Below are 17,705 nucleotides of genomic sequence, written 5' to 3'. Positions count from 1 at the left end.
GTTCAGGGCCGCAAGGAGGAACTTCATCTTCTTTTGCCATCTACGGAAGCCCACGCCTTCAAAGTGCTCCAACTTTGGGATGTTGACAGCAAAGTCAAGGAACCCAGAATTCATCATTCCTCAGAAAAGGAATTAAAAGCTTATAGATTGTTGGAAAAATTCGGATAAGAGGAGAAAAAAGGAGAGGAAATGAGATCTTCAGGCGTGATATCACTTTCCTATAAGCTTTTAATCTTTCCTCTTCAAAAGCAACGAGGTAACAAGATTAAATCTTATGGGATACAAGAAGATGAAAACAAAGTTCTTAGGTTGCTTGATAAGAACTTACTGAGAGTTATTGAACTGTGATATATCAAGATATCATGCAAAATAAATTTGCGTTCCCCATTTGATCAGATGACACTCCTAGAATTTATAGAGATAAATTCTAACTGTTAGGAGCAGTTACTGGAAGTTTATACAAGTTTAAAAACTGACTTCCAAAGATATATATATATGAAATATATTCTTTTGGATTTCACCATTCTGGTTCAGACAGTTACGTACACACATGTGGAAATATAATTTTGAATTATATTCACATGTTAATATCTCCAAACTGATTTTGGATAAGTATACGTAGGATAAACTTAGAGTGCATGTAATATATAATTCAAACAATTATATAAACACTTTAATATTTCAAAGTGAAAAACACATGCAGACTAGTAAACTCACTGCCTCATTCGAGAGGTAAAAGTCTCTCACGCAACACATTTCAAAACAATGCATGCAAATATACTTCAAACTATTATCTTCATATTTTAATATCTCATATGCATGTGAACATGCAAAACAGGACATATTAAAATACACAAGTGCATGCATAAAACAAAAGAAAGAATGCAAAGTGAAATGTTCAAGCTTGTTCGAGAGGTAAATGTTCGAGACATAAAAAGCCTTATATGCCTTGCGCGTATACGAGAGGTAAGAGGCAGCGCTCAAAATGCCTTTTTGAGACATAGTTTCCACGCAGACCTGCGAGACATCGATAGAACGACTCACGCAACCCTTAGTTCGAGACATCGTTTCTTCGCGAACCGATCTCTCGTGCGAACCGACCTCTCGAGGCATCTCTCGCGATCTCTCGAACACCTCTCGTGATCTCTCGAACATCTCTCGAACATCTCTCGTGATCTCTCGAACATCTCGAGATTTCTCAAATACCCAAAATCATCTCTACCAAACTCAATAATATTTACTACTCCACAACTCCAAATATTATTTTGGGCTTTCATGGTAGACATCTGAACCATTAATCTCCATTACTATATAAATATCCAACACCTTCGCCTACCTGATTCAATTCCTCGTACAACAATGGATTGTAGTCGGAGGAACCAACCCTCCTCCTTCCCTCCTCAATAATACACCTCCCCTACCCGCATGAACAACTCAACTGATCATAGGATGAATGAAGTTTAAAATGAAAGATCAACGATCGAGTCTCATCAGCGACAGTGTGGAACAACATCTCAAAGTGAGGGACTCCTTATGCGTAGTAAGCAAAAGTTTAACCTCTGTGTTCAGCTGAGTTACTATGGTTTACATCCTCCTAAATGTTCTTTTTGGCCAGAACAGGCTCGTGAGGAGCCCTTAGGATTAAGGATTCAACATTTTCGGAAGAAAAATAAAAAACCTCCCCATATTCATGTTCATTTTAACTATATATATTGTTCATTACTACATGTTTTTCGGTTGGTTTCATATATAAAGTGCGGTGATTTATTACTCCATTATAATATATTCATCTTTAAATTTGAGTGTGTTATAGCAACACCAATATAATATATTCATTTAAATTAAAATACAACATAACCCAGTTGAAATGTAATGTAGACATGGTTTAAATAAATGACATATGTATACTGAATATTTAGTTTATGCATGTTGAAAAATCGGTATGTGAGTGTAATTTTGAAATATTATTTTGAGTGGGTTCATAAATCAAAATATATTCAAATTTTTCTATTTGAGAAAATGTATATCATATATTAGCACACTCAAAATAGTTAATAAGTGAGCGAAAAAATTAAGTAATAAAATAAATCCATAAAATTGTGAGAAATGAGTATTAAAAATATTTTAAAAAGTTATTGCCACACATTGAATAAGTATATATATAAGTTCTATCTAGTATAAGTATACTTTCACTCCCCAAGAAGTAAGAAATATGTTGCACACAAGTTGTTTTTTATACCAAATTGAGAAATTCATATTAATGCAGAAATTACTTTATATACAAGTGCATATGAAAATGGAAAACTAAACAAATAAAGTGTTTGATGAAGAGATTTTAGTAAGCTACTTGAAGTAGCGTTTTACATTATTGACTTTTGTAGAAAAGATTTATCAAATTCTTTTAATGGTACCATATTAAAGAATAAATTTTTAGTTATTAATATTATTATTTATTAAATATAATTATTCTATAATTAATAAATTCTTACTATAAAATATATTTATATCCATACAATTCATTATACAACTTATCAATTAACCGCTAACAATTAATTTTATTAAATACTAGTGTTTTACCCGTGCGATGCACAAATAAAATTATGTTATTATGAATTTAAATAAAAAATTTAAAAAAATATAAATATTTTAAAATGTACAATAACAATATAGTTGTAACTCCATATATTTGGTTAAGTATCTATTTTCATAGCATATAAAATTTAAATTTAAATTTTGTATAATTAATAGAGTCTCTAATTAATTATGTACACATTTAAATAAATTTATAGAAAAAAAATGACATAATTAATTTCATTTATTCCTAAGTGTATTTCATATATATTATAATTCTAACAATATGAATAATAACTAAGAAAATTATATTAAAAAAAAGATGTAAAATTTAATTTTTGTATTAGTAAATTTAAATTCTAATTGGATGCATTTCCTTAATGATGGTATAATATGTCATATATGCAAACAATATCTATTAATATGTATATAGGCAAAATCTATAATATAATTTCCATAATTATAATATATATTGATGGATTTATAATTAAAATAATCACATTTAAAAATTAACAAAATTAGAATTTTAATTTTTTATGATTAATATAATGCATAAATATAAGTATGTATTTTAAAAATTTTCTAAATAGTTATGAACACATGTTTTTTTAATTTTATAATTCTATTTTCGTAAGTATATTTCATAGTTTATTACGTATAATTAAAGAAATTGATTTACAAATTAAAAGAATTTAATTTTTAAATTTGTATGGATTAATATAGTCTCTAACTATATTACGCATTTAGGCATATTTTTAAATTTTTACTTAAGAGTATGAGTTTAGAATTAAATATAGAATTAAAAATATATATCTAAATTTGAATCAAATGAAATTATTTCAATTTTAATTTTTTTAATTGAAATTCAAAACAAATAAAAAATAAAATTAAAAATATCTATAATATTAAAATATTAAATTAAATATATTATTTCAATTATATGTAAAAAATGTTAAATTTGGTAGAATTGTATATATCAATTTTTTTTTTATGAAAAATGTATATACCAAATTTAATATGTAGTAATTAAGGTGATTGGTGTTAATTAAGTTGATTAGGGTGTAGTATTTATTGACCTGAACGTTATAATCCTGAAAAGGTATATCTTTGAATTCATATAAAAAAATTTAGGAATTATCAAATAATACCAAAAATGTTATATTGTCCAATCCCTGAAAAGGTATATTTTTGAATTCATACAAAAATTTATAGGAATTATCAATTAATACAAAAAATGTTATATTCTCCAAATATTTGATATTACAAAAATGCCCCTGAGTTTGGGCTGGAAAAGTTTCTTCACTTTTGTCCCCAGGCAAATGTGATGCATTTATGTTTTTACTTCTGCTACTCTCATATGTGCCCTCTTTTTGAATCTTCTCATTCTTTTCTAACTATAGACAAACCCACTGCTTTGTAGAAATAATTGCACTCATAACTATTTGTCTAAATAATATACTACTTGCCTTTGAAAGAGTTAAAATTTGCATGGCAGCTAAAAATGAATTTTACATTCAAAATTCAGTCGAATTCCACAGTTGGTTCAACTTTTTGATAACTCTAATGTATCTTCATTTTTCTTTTCTCAGTTTAATCTTTTTTCTTTTTCAATGTAGACTACTTCAACAATGCGATGCAATTGAGGAACTCTACACATCAAATAATGACATACAACAATGAGGAGCCAATGTGGGGAAGAGAAAAGCGAAATAGCTGAACTGAGAGGTAAACTTCCACTGAATTGCAAAATATATCATAGATGCATAACATAGGATCAGTCCAGATACAAAATAGCCTACCAAGATACAAAAAAAAAAAAAAAAAAAAAAAAAAAAAAAAAAAAAAAAAAAAAAAGAAGTTAGAACCACACTTACCACCCCATACTTGTTAAGTAGATTTTCTGTTGATATACCAACCAGCTCTGACAGTTCCCTATCCCAAGGGATAAAAAATTAGAATCAACACTAAGTCATAAACTTACCTCTTTACAAATGTAGTGAACTACGGACTCTTATGATGAAACAATAGCTTAGTCGCATCAAAGGAATTGAAAATTCTAACTCCACCACCTAAACAAACTCAGACATGTTAAAAGTCTAACATTCTTACTTTGTTATTGCAGACAGAACACTACAAAGGATGAGGATGGGAAAGATTGACAACCAAGAATAGATGGATTAGAACAAATAAACCATTTCAACAGGTAACCAATACTTTTATTTTACCTTCACTTGATATGATTTGTGATTATGAAATCAGGACAAAAAAAAAATTATTTAGGAGCATATTACTTATTGTCTAGAAACCTGGGTCTGCATAACTGCAACAATAGAACGACTGGCTCAATTGAGGTAGAATTGAAATGAGGGAGCAGCTGATCCACATGAGCATCCCAAACTGTACAGTGTAGTTGATTCTCACTAGAGAAGAAAAAACAAATTATAAAAAAAAATAAAAAATAGTGCTTATAACTTAACATAAACTGCATAAATAAAGAAATAGGACTACCTTGCATCTTCTAGGACAAAGTCAATGAGCCTACCCATCCGCCCACCAATATCACTCTGTATATCTCTACCACTCTGCCAATGATATTTACAATAGCAAATCTCATCTAGAATAACAACACATTGCCTTTAGATAGTGAAACTCAAAGATGATNAAAAAAAAAAAAAAAAAAAAAAAAAAAAAAAAAAAAAAAGAAGTTAGAACCACACTTACCACCCCATACTTGTTAAGTAGATTTTCTGTTGATATACCAACCAGCTCTGACAGTTCCCTATCCCAAGGGATAAAAAATTAGAATCAACACTAAGTCATAAACTTACCTCTTTACAAATGTAGTGAACTACGGACTCTTATGATGAAACAATAGCTTAGTCGCATCAAAGGAATTGAAAATTCTAACTCCACCACCTAAACAAACTCAGACATGTTAAAAGTCTAACATTCTTACTTTGTTATTGCAGACAGAACACTACAAAGGATGAGGATGGGAAAGATTGACAACCAAGAATAGATGGATTAGAACAAATAAACCATTTCAACAGGTAACCAATACTTTTATTTTACCTTCACTTGATATGATTTGTGATTATGAAATCAGGACAAAAAAAAAATTATTTAGGAGCATATTACTTATTGTCTAGAAACCTGGGTCTGCATAACTGCAACAATAGAACGACTGGCTCAATTGAGGTAGAATTGAAATGAGGGAGCAGCTGATCCACATGAGCATCCCAAACTGTACAGTGTAGTTGATTCTCACTAGAGAAGAAAAAACAAATTATAAAAAAAAATAAAAAATAGTGCTTATAACTTAACATAAACTGCATAAATAAAGAAATAGGACTACCTTGCATCTTCTAGGACAAAGTCAATGAGCCTACCCATCCGCCCACCAATATCACTCTGTATATCTCTACCACTCTGCCAATGATATTTACAATAGCAAATCTCATCTAGAATAACAACACATTGCCTTTAGATAGTGAAACTCAAAGATGGAATAACAACACATTGCCTTTAGATAGTGAAACTCAAAGATGATAAGCCATTGTCCAAAGTTTAGATAGTGAAACTCAAAGATGATAAGCCATTGTCCAAAGCAATTTTCAAGCTTTGCAAAGATGATAAGCCATTGTCCAAAGCAATTTTCAAGCTTTGCATCAGTTGAACCAACAAACAATAAATCTCAACTATAATGGCCGGAAAACACAAGGATGTCGGAAAGAAACAATGGGCAACGCCCCCAAGGTCCAACACAAGCCCCAACTCCATGACACCATACAGAGCCTAACAAATCCATAAGGAAACAGCAAACGAAACACAAAACCCATCGGCAAAACTCAGCCACGTCGGACCATCTTGAACTTGCAAAATCACCCACCAGTCAACCGTTCAAATAGACAACGACACCAACTCAAACGCCATAGTTAACCAAACTCATTAAAATCAAAAGGCTCCCAAAAATCCATGGTTGAAGCGTGAAAAAAAAAGGGTAAGTATAACAAAATGTAATGTCGGAAAATCTCACCACCAACCGCGCCGACGGATCCTCCAAACCAACCACTCACAACTCCATGAAATAATAACCTTAGTTGGGTTGTGAAGATGATGGGTTGTGTATGGTCATATAGAGTGTATTTATACATTGAGATCAAGAAAGGTAAAAGCTTTCAAATTTTTAATTAATATAAAAAACGTTATAATCACCAAAAAGGTATATCTTTGATTTCAGATAAAAATTTATAAGAATATTTCATATTCTTTCCTTGTTTATCATTTTTTTTATCATACAATTATTTATCATTAATCAATGATTTTTATTAAAATAATTATGAGTTTGGTTTTACAAAAATGCCCTCCAATTTTGGGGGGAAAACTCTTGCTAGGCACTTCTATTATTATATATATATAGATTTATTTAAAAATAGCTAATATTATCTTCTTGTCGAACTAGCTAATAGCTAACCGAATCATTTAATAACTAACAACACAATCCTTTAAACACTCACTATTAATTTTCAAACAAGTCCATTAAGATGTGTAAAATTCAAATATTGTGCTGCTTTCTGCAGAGGTTGGCCCAAAGCTTATTATTTTGGGCTTTGAAAACTTTGTTCCATGTTTGGTTTATTCAAACTACATTGGGCTATAGATTATTTTCTTGTTTCCTCTTTCTGTGTTGAACTATGTCCATATGAGAAAGAATACTGTTGTTCTTATAGAAGGTTCAGGGAGGAGTCGAGCCCTCAACAACATTGGTTATGTTTGACAAATCTAACTGAAAAGGTAGTTGAAAGTTGAAAAGTTATAAGCTAGTATTTGAAATCTGAAGAGCTGTTATGATTAAAAGTGTTTGGTAAAATTAGCTTTTTGATAAGCTGATAAATGTAAAAAAAAAAAAAAAAAAAAAGTATCTTCATACAATTTAAATAGTTTTAAATTTAAATAGGTTTGTTTACATATTAAAATACAAAATAATAAAACCAGTATATTTTAATAAAATATAAAGTATAGTTCATACAAAAATTAATGTTCAAATACACAAATGTCAAATTGAAATTACAACCAAACATATTGAAGAGAAAAGGCGAAAAAGATTTTAATTGGGGGTAAAAGATGTCATTTATTTAAAATAATAAGGATAAAGATGGAAAAAAAAGTTAAAAACTAGTATAGGTTGATCAATATCAAAATGAACATATATCCATATATGTGAACCAACTCCAAAATGGAAGCAATAATTAGGAGCGGATCGGATCGGATATATTCATATATCATATATGTAGATAGATATAGAGAGAAAAAAATGGGGAAATAGATTGTTGGCCATGTGTTGTTGAAAACAAAAATAGGCATGCATGCAGCTAGGCCGGCAAGCCGGCAGGCAGTGCAGATCGATGGAAGTTTAATTTTCAGGCCGGTTGAGAAAAAAAAGGGAGAAACGCCCGAAAAGGCAAAAGGCAAGTCTGGATCTCTCAATTCCCAACCCCCCCTTTCTCCATCCCCATCGGAGACGCAGCTGAAATCTCCCAGTCTCCCCTTCCCATGATCCAATTGAACACACAAACAAACACCCCCATCCCAACATTTTAATATCATGAACATCATTAATAACAACAATAACAACAACAACATTATCATTTCTCGTACCAACGGTTCCCAGGCCTGCGCGGCTTGCAAGTACCAACGCCGAAAGTGCGCCTCCGATTGCATACTCGCCCCCTATTTCCCCCACGACCGCCAGCGCCAATTCCTCAACGCCCACAAGCTTTTCGGTGTTAGCAACATTACCAAAATCATCCGCCACCTCACCCCGCCGGAAAAGGACGAGGCCATGCGGACCATCATTTATGAATCCGACATGAGAGCCATTGATCCCGTCGGCGGTTGTTACCGGATTATCCGGCAACTCCAGCGCCAGATCGAGCAGAGCCAAGCCGAGCTCGACGTCGTTCTCCACCACCTCGCCTATTGCCGCGCCCAGGCCGCCGGAGATTCCGTTTCTTTACCGCCCAACAACGTTAACACTCACCGTGACGTCATCGATCAGACCGCTGCTGACGTCGTTGTTGTCAACAATAATTTTGGGGCGTTAAGGGAGGAATGGTACGATTACGAACAACAACCTTCTAACGTTAACGTTAATGTTAACGTTAATAATGGGTATCCTCATCCTCATCACTATCCCCATTACAATCAGCCGCAATTCTTGGTCGTCCAGAACAACGGCGGCGATCACCGCGATGATTACCACCACCACCCCGTGGTGGACCAGACCAACGTAGCTGCTGCATGGGAAATGCATGCACGGGATTCCAAGCCGCCACCGCCGCCGTCTTCCGTCGTGGTTCCGGCCAGCCAACTTTCTCAGGATACCGATAATGCCTGTGATAGCATCAAACCAATTCTTGATTTGTCAGGTTACGTAGAAGACCTCAATTTCGGCCCCGAGGAAACCCTTGAAGAAAGGTTCCATTTTTACATCAATTATTACTCTTTTTTCTTTTTCTTAGGGACACTCGCAACCACTGCTCTACCTTACGGTGTGCACTGAATTATTATGAGTAAATCTAGTCTTGTAACCCTAACCAGCAAAAGACCACAAAGGAGGTGAACTAAATTTAATTTGCCCATAGTTAACATGCTCAGACCAAAAAAGCCAATAGGCTCACAAGAAATCAAACCTGTAATATTGCTCCATTATCTAGTCAACAGCCAGACCAATTTGGCAGGTTGTCCCAATTATTGCTCCATTAGAATTATTGGTTCAAGAGTATATATTAATGGTAAGTAATAATCTAGGATTTCATGTCATATTGCAGTGAAGAGGTTCTTGTAAAGGAGCAAGACAAAACTGCTGCATTGAACGAAGAGGAAGAAAGTCTTTCCAACATGCTCAAGATCATGATCTAATTAAAATCTACTGCACCACTTTAATTTCCTTACAATTTCACTTGCTATTACCTAATCATATCGCTACAAATTTTAAGAAAGTATTTATTTATATTTTTTTATTATATTTGGGTAGATTTGAGATGGGAAAGATCGGATCCGAAACCTGTTATCTAAAATTACATATTTATTATACCATTAGATTATAAATTTTTTGATATGTTTGGACCTTATTCCAGTGTTTCTCATCTTATACTGAAAGGTTAGGTATTGTTTGTGTTGAGTTTATAATCTTTCGCTATTCAAGTAATGATACATTTACTTTCACTTTTTACTTTATTTTTCATATGTTATTGACGTGACATATTCTAATTTATTAATTAAGAAAGAATGAATCACCAACAAAATAAATGATCAGAATGTGTTTCAATTAGTCTACAAGCTCCCAAATGCGTGTATATTAATGTCCACAGCAAGACTGAATTCATATTTCCTTGGGACTAGCTGCTGACAAAGCAAAACTTATAAATTTTGTGTTGGTTAATTAGTTGAGTCTGATTTTTTTTGAAGTTAGAGGTGTCATCATAAGAATGACAATGTAATGTTTGGATTACGATGGATGGTTGTGAGATGAAAACGAAACAGTACTCCTGTTGTTTATGAGTTATGACATTATTTATAATGGGAGACATTGTTTAATTGGCAAATGAATTAGTTGGCCTGCCTGCAGGTGGACAAGATTAATCATTAATGCAATACGTACTGGACAGGAAATCAGGAATTGAATGACGAATTGAAGTGTCAGGATCGGAGTAAGTGTGTCTACTTAACATTAGATGGACAAAATATATTGGTAATAAGGTACCTGCTAATATAAAATGTGCAACAAACATATGCATTTTGTGACAACGTAACTCATTATCCCCAACTAACCTTCTTATCCTTCACCAATTCTATTAAGTATATCAATTAAACAACTCGCTCGTAACGAAATTTTCAACGATGCCACAATTTTCACACCTTAGCTTGATGGGGATGTCCAATCTCCAAATCTAAAATACTATGAGATTATGAATTTAAAAAGATATAGAGATGTGAAAGGAGACCCCGAAATGGGTAGCTATTTAAATAGAGATTGATAGAAATTTAGGCAAGTAAATATATAAAAAGAAACTATTTAAAAATTGCATTGAACACTTTTTTTTTTTGAGCAACAAATGAAACTAATCATTAATATCTTAGAAAAATCAAATTCTGAATACAAGATGCAATGGAGGTTGATATTCCCACACTTCCACTTATTAATGCATTCTTTAAGTCTACCTCTCAAAAAAAAAAAAGAGGTTATTATATTGGATCATTCAAGTAATCACAATACAATATTAGTTGTTAATAACTTAATTGGTAAGTTTGAGCTTGCTCATTTAATATGTCTAAAATACATATAGTGTCATTAATGCATTAACCAACATTAAAGAATAAATTTACTAAAAAAATAGCATTTCTGTAATAACTAAACACATTTATACAAGTCAATGACATTGTGGTCTACTGACACGGAAGTGATTTATTCATATGAGAGGTCATGAGTTTGCACCGGAGGACGGTGACTCTTTGTACTTCAGTAATTGAGAAAATAGTTTTGAACAGATATTGTAATGGACGAAATAGTACTAAAAAAACACATTTATCAAAGTAAGAAGAAAAAGAAAGACATAAAAGGCAAATCATGGTGTAAATTAAGTAAATGAGCAACCTAAAAAATGGATTTCCTATTGAATTGAAAGACAAAATGCTTAAAAAGTCCACTTCCAGATCTTGATTCTAGTGTCAACCTTGCATTTCACGTTCGAGGTGGTTGTTTTCGCCGGCGACTTTCCGGCAGGAACAGTGACTTTAATGCCGTCACAAGTCACTCTAATCCCAACTTTCTTGGTTTTCAGGCTCCCAACTTTCACTTTCACTTTAGTCTCCAACCTTATCTTCACCGGCAAGGCGTTCTTGCTCTTCAGCGTTGACTTTAGGCTCGAAATCTCGCCGCCGTCCAGAGTCTTCCCTGACGTCATCACCATCGCCTTCAGCGTCGTAGTGTTCTCAGTGCCGTGTCTGAACCCCGGCAACGATCCGGTTCCGACGGCGACATCGCCGGAAAATAAAGAAACCGTGATGGGATCGTATAAAAATGTGAGCTTTTTGTTGGGATTGCGAGCTGAGATTGTGGAGGTGAAGTTGGATGTGAGTTTGGTGGATGAGATGTTGAATTGGGAGAAGCTGAGGGAGTTTACGGTGAAGGATGGGCGGTGGGGGCGGTAGACGGCCCAGAATATAACGCCGGCGACGGCGGCGAGGAAGACGAGGATGATGACGAGGAATGTTGTCCAGAGACAGCACGAACAGAGGCAGCTGCGGTTGCGGCGGCTGGATGGGCGGTATACGGGGCGCGTGGCGTGGTAGAGCTGCGCTTTTTTCGGTGGGTTTGTTCTGCTGTTTGCGGCGGCTGCGGCGGGGCTGGTGGTGGCGCCGTTGAATGCCGGCTTGGATGGATATACTTTCTCTGCCATATTGCTTTGCATTTCTTCTTCTCCCCCTCTGGAAGTTATATAAGGAGTGTACTGTGGGCCAATTAGGCAATTAAAACTCAATACTAATAGCCATTTTTTATTAATAAATATTTTATTTGAATTATAATAAAAACTTGTGTAACACCGCGGGTCTCGACCCGTGAGACGGATCGGATATTTGATTAATAAGGTTAAGGCAAAAACTTGTGTGAGACCGTCTCACCATGAGACGGGTCGGGTCAAGATGCAAATACAGCACTTATATACACAAATGCCATACTTATATGCTCAAATGTAATACTAATGGAATAAAATTTCTGTTACTTATTAGGGTAAATGTAATACTTTTAAGGGAAAATACACTACTTTTACATTTCGATTTAAAAGTATTACATTTTTCTTCAAAAGTATTATATTTGCCCTTATAAGTGAGAGGCACTTGTCAACATTACTTATTATGAAAAATGTATTACTTTTTCTCTTATAAGTAACAAAAATTGTATTTTTGATTAGTGTTATATTTGAGCATATAAGTGTGAGATTTGCACATATAAGTATGACATTTGCATGGTGCTTTGACCCGACCCGACCCGTCTCACGAATAAGGATCCGTGAGACGGTCTCACACAAGTGTGACCCTAAGGTTAATGATCTGACCCCTTTAATCAAAGATTTGATCCATCAATAAAAAATATGACTCGTCTCACGGATTAAGACACGTGAGACGATATCACACAAGTGTTATCCTTATACAAAAAGTACTTAGGTTGATCGGTACCTTATTAGGAATCTCCGTTATTATTTATAATCTATTTTTAACTTAATTTAGTAAAGCCAAAAACCTTGTGGTCTAGTGACACTCGATTGTACCCCTACATGGGATGCGATATTAGCTCTTTGTGCTTTATTTGGTTGAGAAAATAGCTATGAACATATATTACATTGTAACAGAGTCAATAGTACTAAAAAAAAAAAAAACTTAATTTAGTATGGAAAATATGATTTATATGTTTATAAAGCATATTGCAAAATGCAAATATAAAAAGTCAAGTTTAAAGTTATATATAAAAAAGGTAGGTTTTCAAAAAATAAATGTTGATTTAATAATTGAATAGTAAACTTGATTATACTCCGTAACTAACATTCATTAAACGGTAATATAAAATTCACCATAATTATTATATTCTTTGTACGGAATAAAATAAGTCAACATAGAAAAAAAAAAACTTTTAAACTTCAAAATACATTTCAATACTAGTTTTTCTAACTGAGATGCACAAAATTAGTATCTAATGTTAAAACTCATAATTATATTGAAATACTTTTAAAAATAATAGTATATAAAGTTTTTTAAAAAAAATATAAAATTTATATTATACTAAAAAAATTATAGATTATAATTTAGGTAAGAATTATGGTATGATTAATAATTATTAAAGTAATAATTTTAGATCTATATGTTAAATAATTAGATATAACTATGGTAGCATTATATATATATATATATATATATATATATATATATATATATTAACGTAAGTTTAACGGTGTAAGAAGACAAGTACTGAAGATGAAGATAATGACAATGCTACTCAAAAGAGAATTACGAAGATTTATAGAAATTCAAATAAAAAATAATACTACTTATTTAGGCTATTGTTTTAAAACTAAGTATTTAGACTAGCGTTTTTACAAAGTTACAAACATTTATTTTAATGACAATTATAATCAATTTTTCATATATTATCTTACATTCACATACTTTAAATAACCAATTTAAATTAAAAAATTCAACATTCAATTATCTATGCATGAACATCTCCTATATAATTTCAAATTGATATATTTTGAATCACTTATATTTAAAAATAAACATTGGACATTATTTCATTCTTATATATATTGCGCATGAAAAACTACTTAACAGATAAAATCAAGGCATTATCCTTTCTAAAAAAAAGTCTAAAAATGTATGAAAATCATAAACAAGAGATGTTATATTCTTTTCTTTTCTTTTTTATCTTGCTTGGGAGAAATTAGAAGACACTGTTTGAGACCTACCCAAATGTTGAGCGGTTGAGACACAATAGTCATAATTTATGACTTTGTCTTAGGTGGAAATTATTCAATGGTATGATGTTATACAGTTAAACCACCCCAAACAATGATCTCTCCGCCCTTGATGTTAGTTGACCCCATTAACACCGTTTGATCATTGGAATTATATACTACCTGGATTCTGTGTTTCAGTTAGCGGACTATTAGATTTAAAATATACTTATTTGCAAGTACATTTTACTTTTAGTTCATTATCATATTTATTTTTACTTGCTCACCTTGTGCTCAAATGACATGTAGTGATCTCTTTTATATGGGAGATCATGAATTTGAGCTTTTGTGAAGTATAGATGAATAGATACTACAATGTAATAAGTTCAGTTGTAATAAAGAAGACTAACATATAATTTTATCATTCAAGTATCTTGTCCGTATCTTGTAAACTCTTTTAGTTGAATGATAAAATTACATGTTATTCATACTTTTTACATAAAAGAATGACAATTTTTTTTTTTATAAAAAAAGACTAATTATGACAAGTAAATGAAAGTTAAGAATAAGACTAAATAATGTAACTATATATGAAAGTTAAGAATAAGACTAAATAATGTAACTATATATGACACGTACGCACTCATAACTAAAAGCGAAATGTTATAACATTACAGCTAATCCAATCCATTTGCTAGGTGATGTACCAAATCATGATTTCCATATCTCATCATTTAACCAACAACAACAACAAGAAGGAGGAGGAAGAAGAAGACGACAAAAATGTAATTAAGTCAATAAATTCAATGTAAGTGTAATTATCCCTCGTCAAAGACCTTATGTTAAAGTGACATAATTATAATTCTTTCAAATGGGAGATCACAAGTTCAAATCCAGCAACACTCTTAAAATTAGAAGTCACGTACAAATTCAAACCCCCAGGGAGGGAAGAAATATAACTTTTAAAAAATATTAATTTATGTGGTAGATGGACATACAAGATTGACCCAGGTTCATGCTATAAATATTGGTGAAAGAGTTGGTAGGTACAATCACTCTCATATTTATTTGGGCTTATTCAGAATAAATGAATAAGTCCATTTGAGAATATCCTTTTATTTGGGCCTACTCTATGGGCCGGGTGAATGTAAAACTAAATTTGGGCCTACTCCAACTAATTTTATACTGAATTTCTGGACTGAATGCATATTTCTATTTATTTTTGTTCTTTTTTAAAAAAAAAAATATTTCTATTTATTCATTTTGAAAAATATAAGCTATACTTTTGACAATAAATACAATCTGACATAATATATTGCGATTGAGTAATTATAAAATACTAAAATCTTTTAATTAGACAATGGATGCTGGAAGACAAACATTGGGAAGTTGTAAATTACTGTAAAGCAAAGGAATAAATATAGTTATAAAAATCTGCGATCACTATTTAACGGTACATACTATGTAAATCTTACTTTTTGTATAATAATTTACAAATTACACAGAAGATCAGAGGTCAATTATACTAAAAAAATCTTGTATGACAAGTTCGATAAAAAAGAAACTAATAAAAATTAAACTCGTAACGAGAATTATATTTCACTTACATGATCATTCATTTCTAAAACGAAAAAAGGAGTTTTGTAATCAATGGCATGATGATTGAAGAGAGAGGTGAAGGGATAAGGATGAAGCTAAGGAGATTTGTTTAGTGGGTAGATCTAAAGGTAACTCAACTCCCTTTATGGTGACAAAATCCCCCCACTCGGCAAATTATGTTGTGGACCCAGGTCCACCTTGCAAGGTGGACCTGGGTCCAAAACTACGTCGTTTTTGTTTCTTTATTTATTTTTTTTTAATAAACATATTGCTGAATATAGAGTTGTCCAAAAATGTGTGAATGTAGAGATTTCAAAGTGGGAATGTAGAGTATAGAAATCGTGAATGTAGATTTATGATTGTGTGAATGTAGAGTTGCCCAGAAATGTGTGAATGTGGAAGTTTCAAATTGTGAATATGGAGTATAGAAATCGTGAATGTAAAGTCATGCATGTGTGAATCTGTAATAGAGTTAAGAAGTTCTAGCAACTTGTAGCCTGTAATGTGTGAATGTAGAGTTCTCAAGTTGTGTATGTGGAGTATAGGACCTATGAATATAGAGTTTTGAATGTGTGAATACATAGCAGTGGTAATATAGTTACTAAACATATAATCTTATAATGTGTGAATGTGAAATTTACAAATAGTGAATGTAGAGTATAATGTATGTGAATATAGACCCAGGTCCACCTTACAAGGTGGACCTGGTCCACGGCATAACATCTCCTTCCACTCTCTGCTGCCATCTTTTCATTTGTTTCATTGTTTGGTATATCAATCACTCACCTAGTGGCCCGACAAAAACTGCAAATTATAAGAAATGGGCCAATTCCTTTACAAATATAAACTAATATATTGTAGTACCCAAAAAAAAAAAAAAAACTAATAATTGACTTATTGTAGTTTATATTTTATGTTTGTATCAATTTTATGTTGTAATATATTTTTGGCAAAACATAAAGATTTAGAAAAAAAATTAATTTTATTTTTGAAAGTAAAACTTATATTAGGCTAAAGTGTCATTTAGCACCATTAACTATATCCAATTATTCATGCCGCACCCTGAACTTTCATTCGTATATATCGAGCCACAAACAAAAAAAAAAATTCACCTAAAACTTTTAGCAGGTTTCCCTATCTTCCTGCTGACATGGCGTAGGGTTTCCACTGATGTGACATTTCTTTTAACCTTATGTGTCCATGTAAGCATTTACATACTAAAAATTAACTATTTTGCCCAACCCTATTTCACTTGGCAGTTGTTTAGTTGTTGACAATAAGATACTAAACAAAAAAATTAGCATTTCTATAAATTTGAAAAATTGAAAAAATACTGAACAAAAAATTAGCCAAAAAAATATAAATTCTAAAAAAAATTTGAAACATTAGAATTGCAAAATTGAAAAAGTATACATTATGAAAATAAAGAGAAGAAAATTAGGGTTATTTTAATATAATATATTTTTTTAAAAAAATTTTAATATGTAAATGCTTATATGGATGACATAAGGTTAAAAGAAATGCCATATCAGTGAGAAACATGCACCATGTCAGCAAGAAGACAGGGAAACCTGCTAAAAGTTCTATGTGAATTATTTTTTTTGGTTTGTGACTCGATATATACGATATAAAAGTTCAAGGTGCGGCATGCATAATTGGATATAGTTCATGGTGCTAAATGACACTTTAGCATTTATATTATTGAAGAAATCTTGAAGATTAAGCAAAGAAAAATGAATTAGGAATTTGTTTTTGTCATTTTGTAAAAATAGAAATTGCTTGCCATACAATAAAATGAATATCTTGTAATAAAGGTAACATGGAAGTTTTTAACAAAAAGAAAACAGACTTCTTTTATCAAGAAGGATTCAAGATCTCAAGTTCAACAAAATTGTAAATAATAAAGTTGACAAATTTAAATACAGATAGATAATCAACAAAGCAATGTCTGGAGGCCTGGAGCTAGTATTAGACATCCAAGAGTACCTTTGATAGGTTTAAGAGATTTTTTTTTTTTTTTTTTTT

At 31.9% G+C, this 17,705-nt stretch overlaps 2 protein-coding genes and 3 long non-coding RNA genes across 5 annotated transcripts; 1 reads left to right on the top strand and 4 right to left on the bottom strand.

Moving 5' to 3' along the window:
- Positions 1-4,290: 4,290 nt before the first annotated feature.
- On the bottom strand, positions 4,291-4,615 carry LOC116023272. Its single transcript, XR_004099393.1, has 2 exons — positions 4,553-4,615; positions 4,291-4,366 (listed from the first exon to the last, which is right to left on the bottom strand). It is a non-coding gene; the product is annotated as an uncharacterized LOC116023272 (long non-coding RNA).
- A 44-nt stretch (positions 4,616-4,659) lies between these two features.
- On the bottom strand, positions 4,660-5,112 carry LOC116023271. Its single transcript, XR_004099392.1, has 2 exons — positions 5,080-5,112; positions 4,660-4,991 (listed from the first exon to the last, which is right to left on the bottom strand). It is a non-coding gene; the product is annotated as an uncharacterized LOC116023271 (long non-coding RNA).
- Positions 5,113-5,506: 394 nt separating this feature from the next.
- Positions 5,507-5,959, bottom strand: LOC116023269. Its single transcript, XR_004099391.1, has 2 exons — positions 5,927-5,959; positions 5,507-5,838 (listed from the first exon to the last, which is right to left on the bottom strand). It is a non-coding gene; the product is annotated as an uncharacterized LOC116023269 (long non-coding RNA).
- Positions 5,960-8,176: 2,217 nt separating this feature from the next.
- Positions 8,177-9,492, top strand: LOC116023642 (LOB domain-containing protein 22). Its single transcript, XM_031264643.1, has 2 exons — positions 8,177-9,048; positions 9,402-9,492. Exons 1-2 carry the CDS (start codon positions 8,177-8,179, stop codon positions 9,490-9,492), a joined length of 963 nt encoding a protein of 320 aa, XP_031120503.1.
- Positions 9,493-11,017: 1,525 nt separating this feature from the next.
- On the bottom strand, positions 11,018-12,050 carry LOC116023221 (NDR1/HIN1-like protein 6). Its single transcript, XM_031264205.1, has one exon. The coding sequence runs from the start codon at positions 12,042-12,044 to the stop codon at positions 11,268-11,270; it is 777 nt and encodes a 258-aa protein (XP_031120065.1). The 5' UTR covers positions 12,045-12,050; the 3' UTR covers positions 11,018-11,267.
- Between the last annotated feature and the right edge of the window lie 5,655 nt (positions 12,051-17,705).

Source organism: Ipomoea triloba, chromosome 6 (genome assembly GCF_003576645.1).
Source record: "Ipomoea triloba cultivar NCNSP0323 chromosome 6, ASM357664v1".
Classification (NCBI taxonomy): domain Eukaryota; kingdom Viridiplantae; phylum Streptophyta; class Magnoliopsida; order Solanales; family Convolvulaceae; genus Ipomoea; species Ipomoea triloba.
This window is presented reverse-complemented; position numbering and strand designations above follow the sequence as displayed.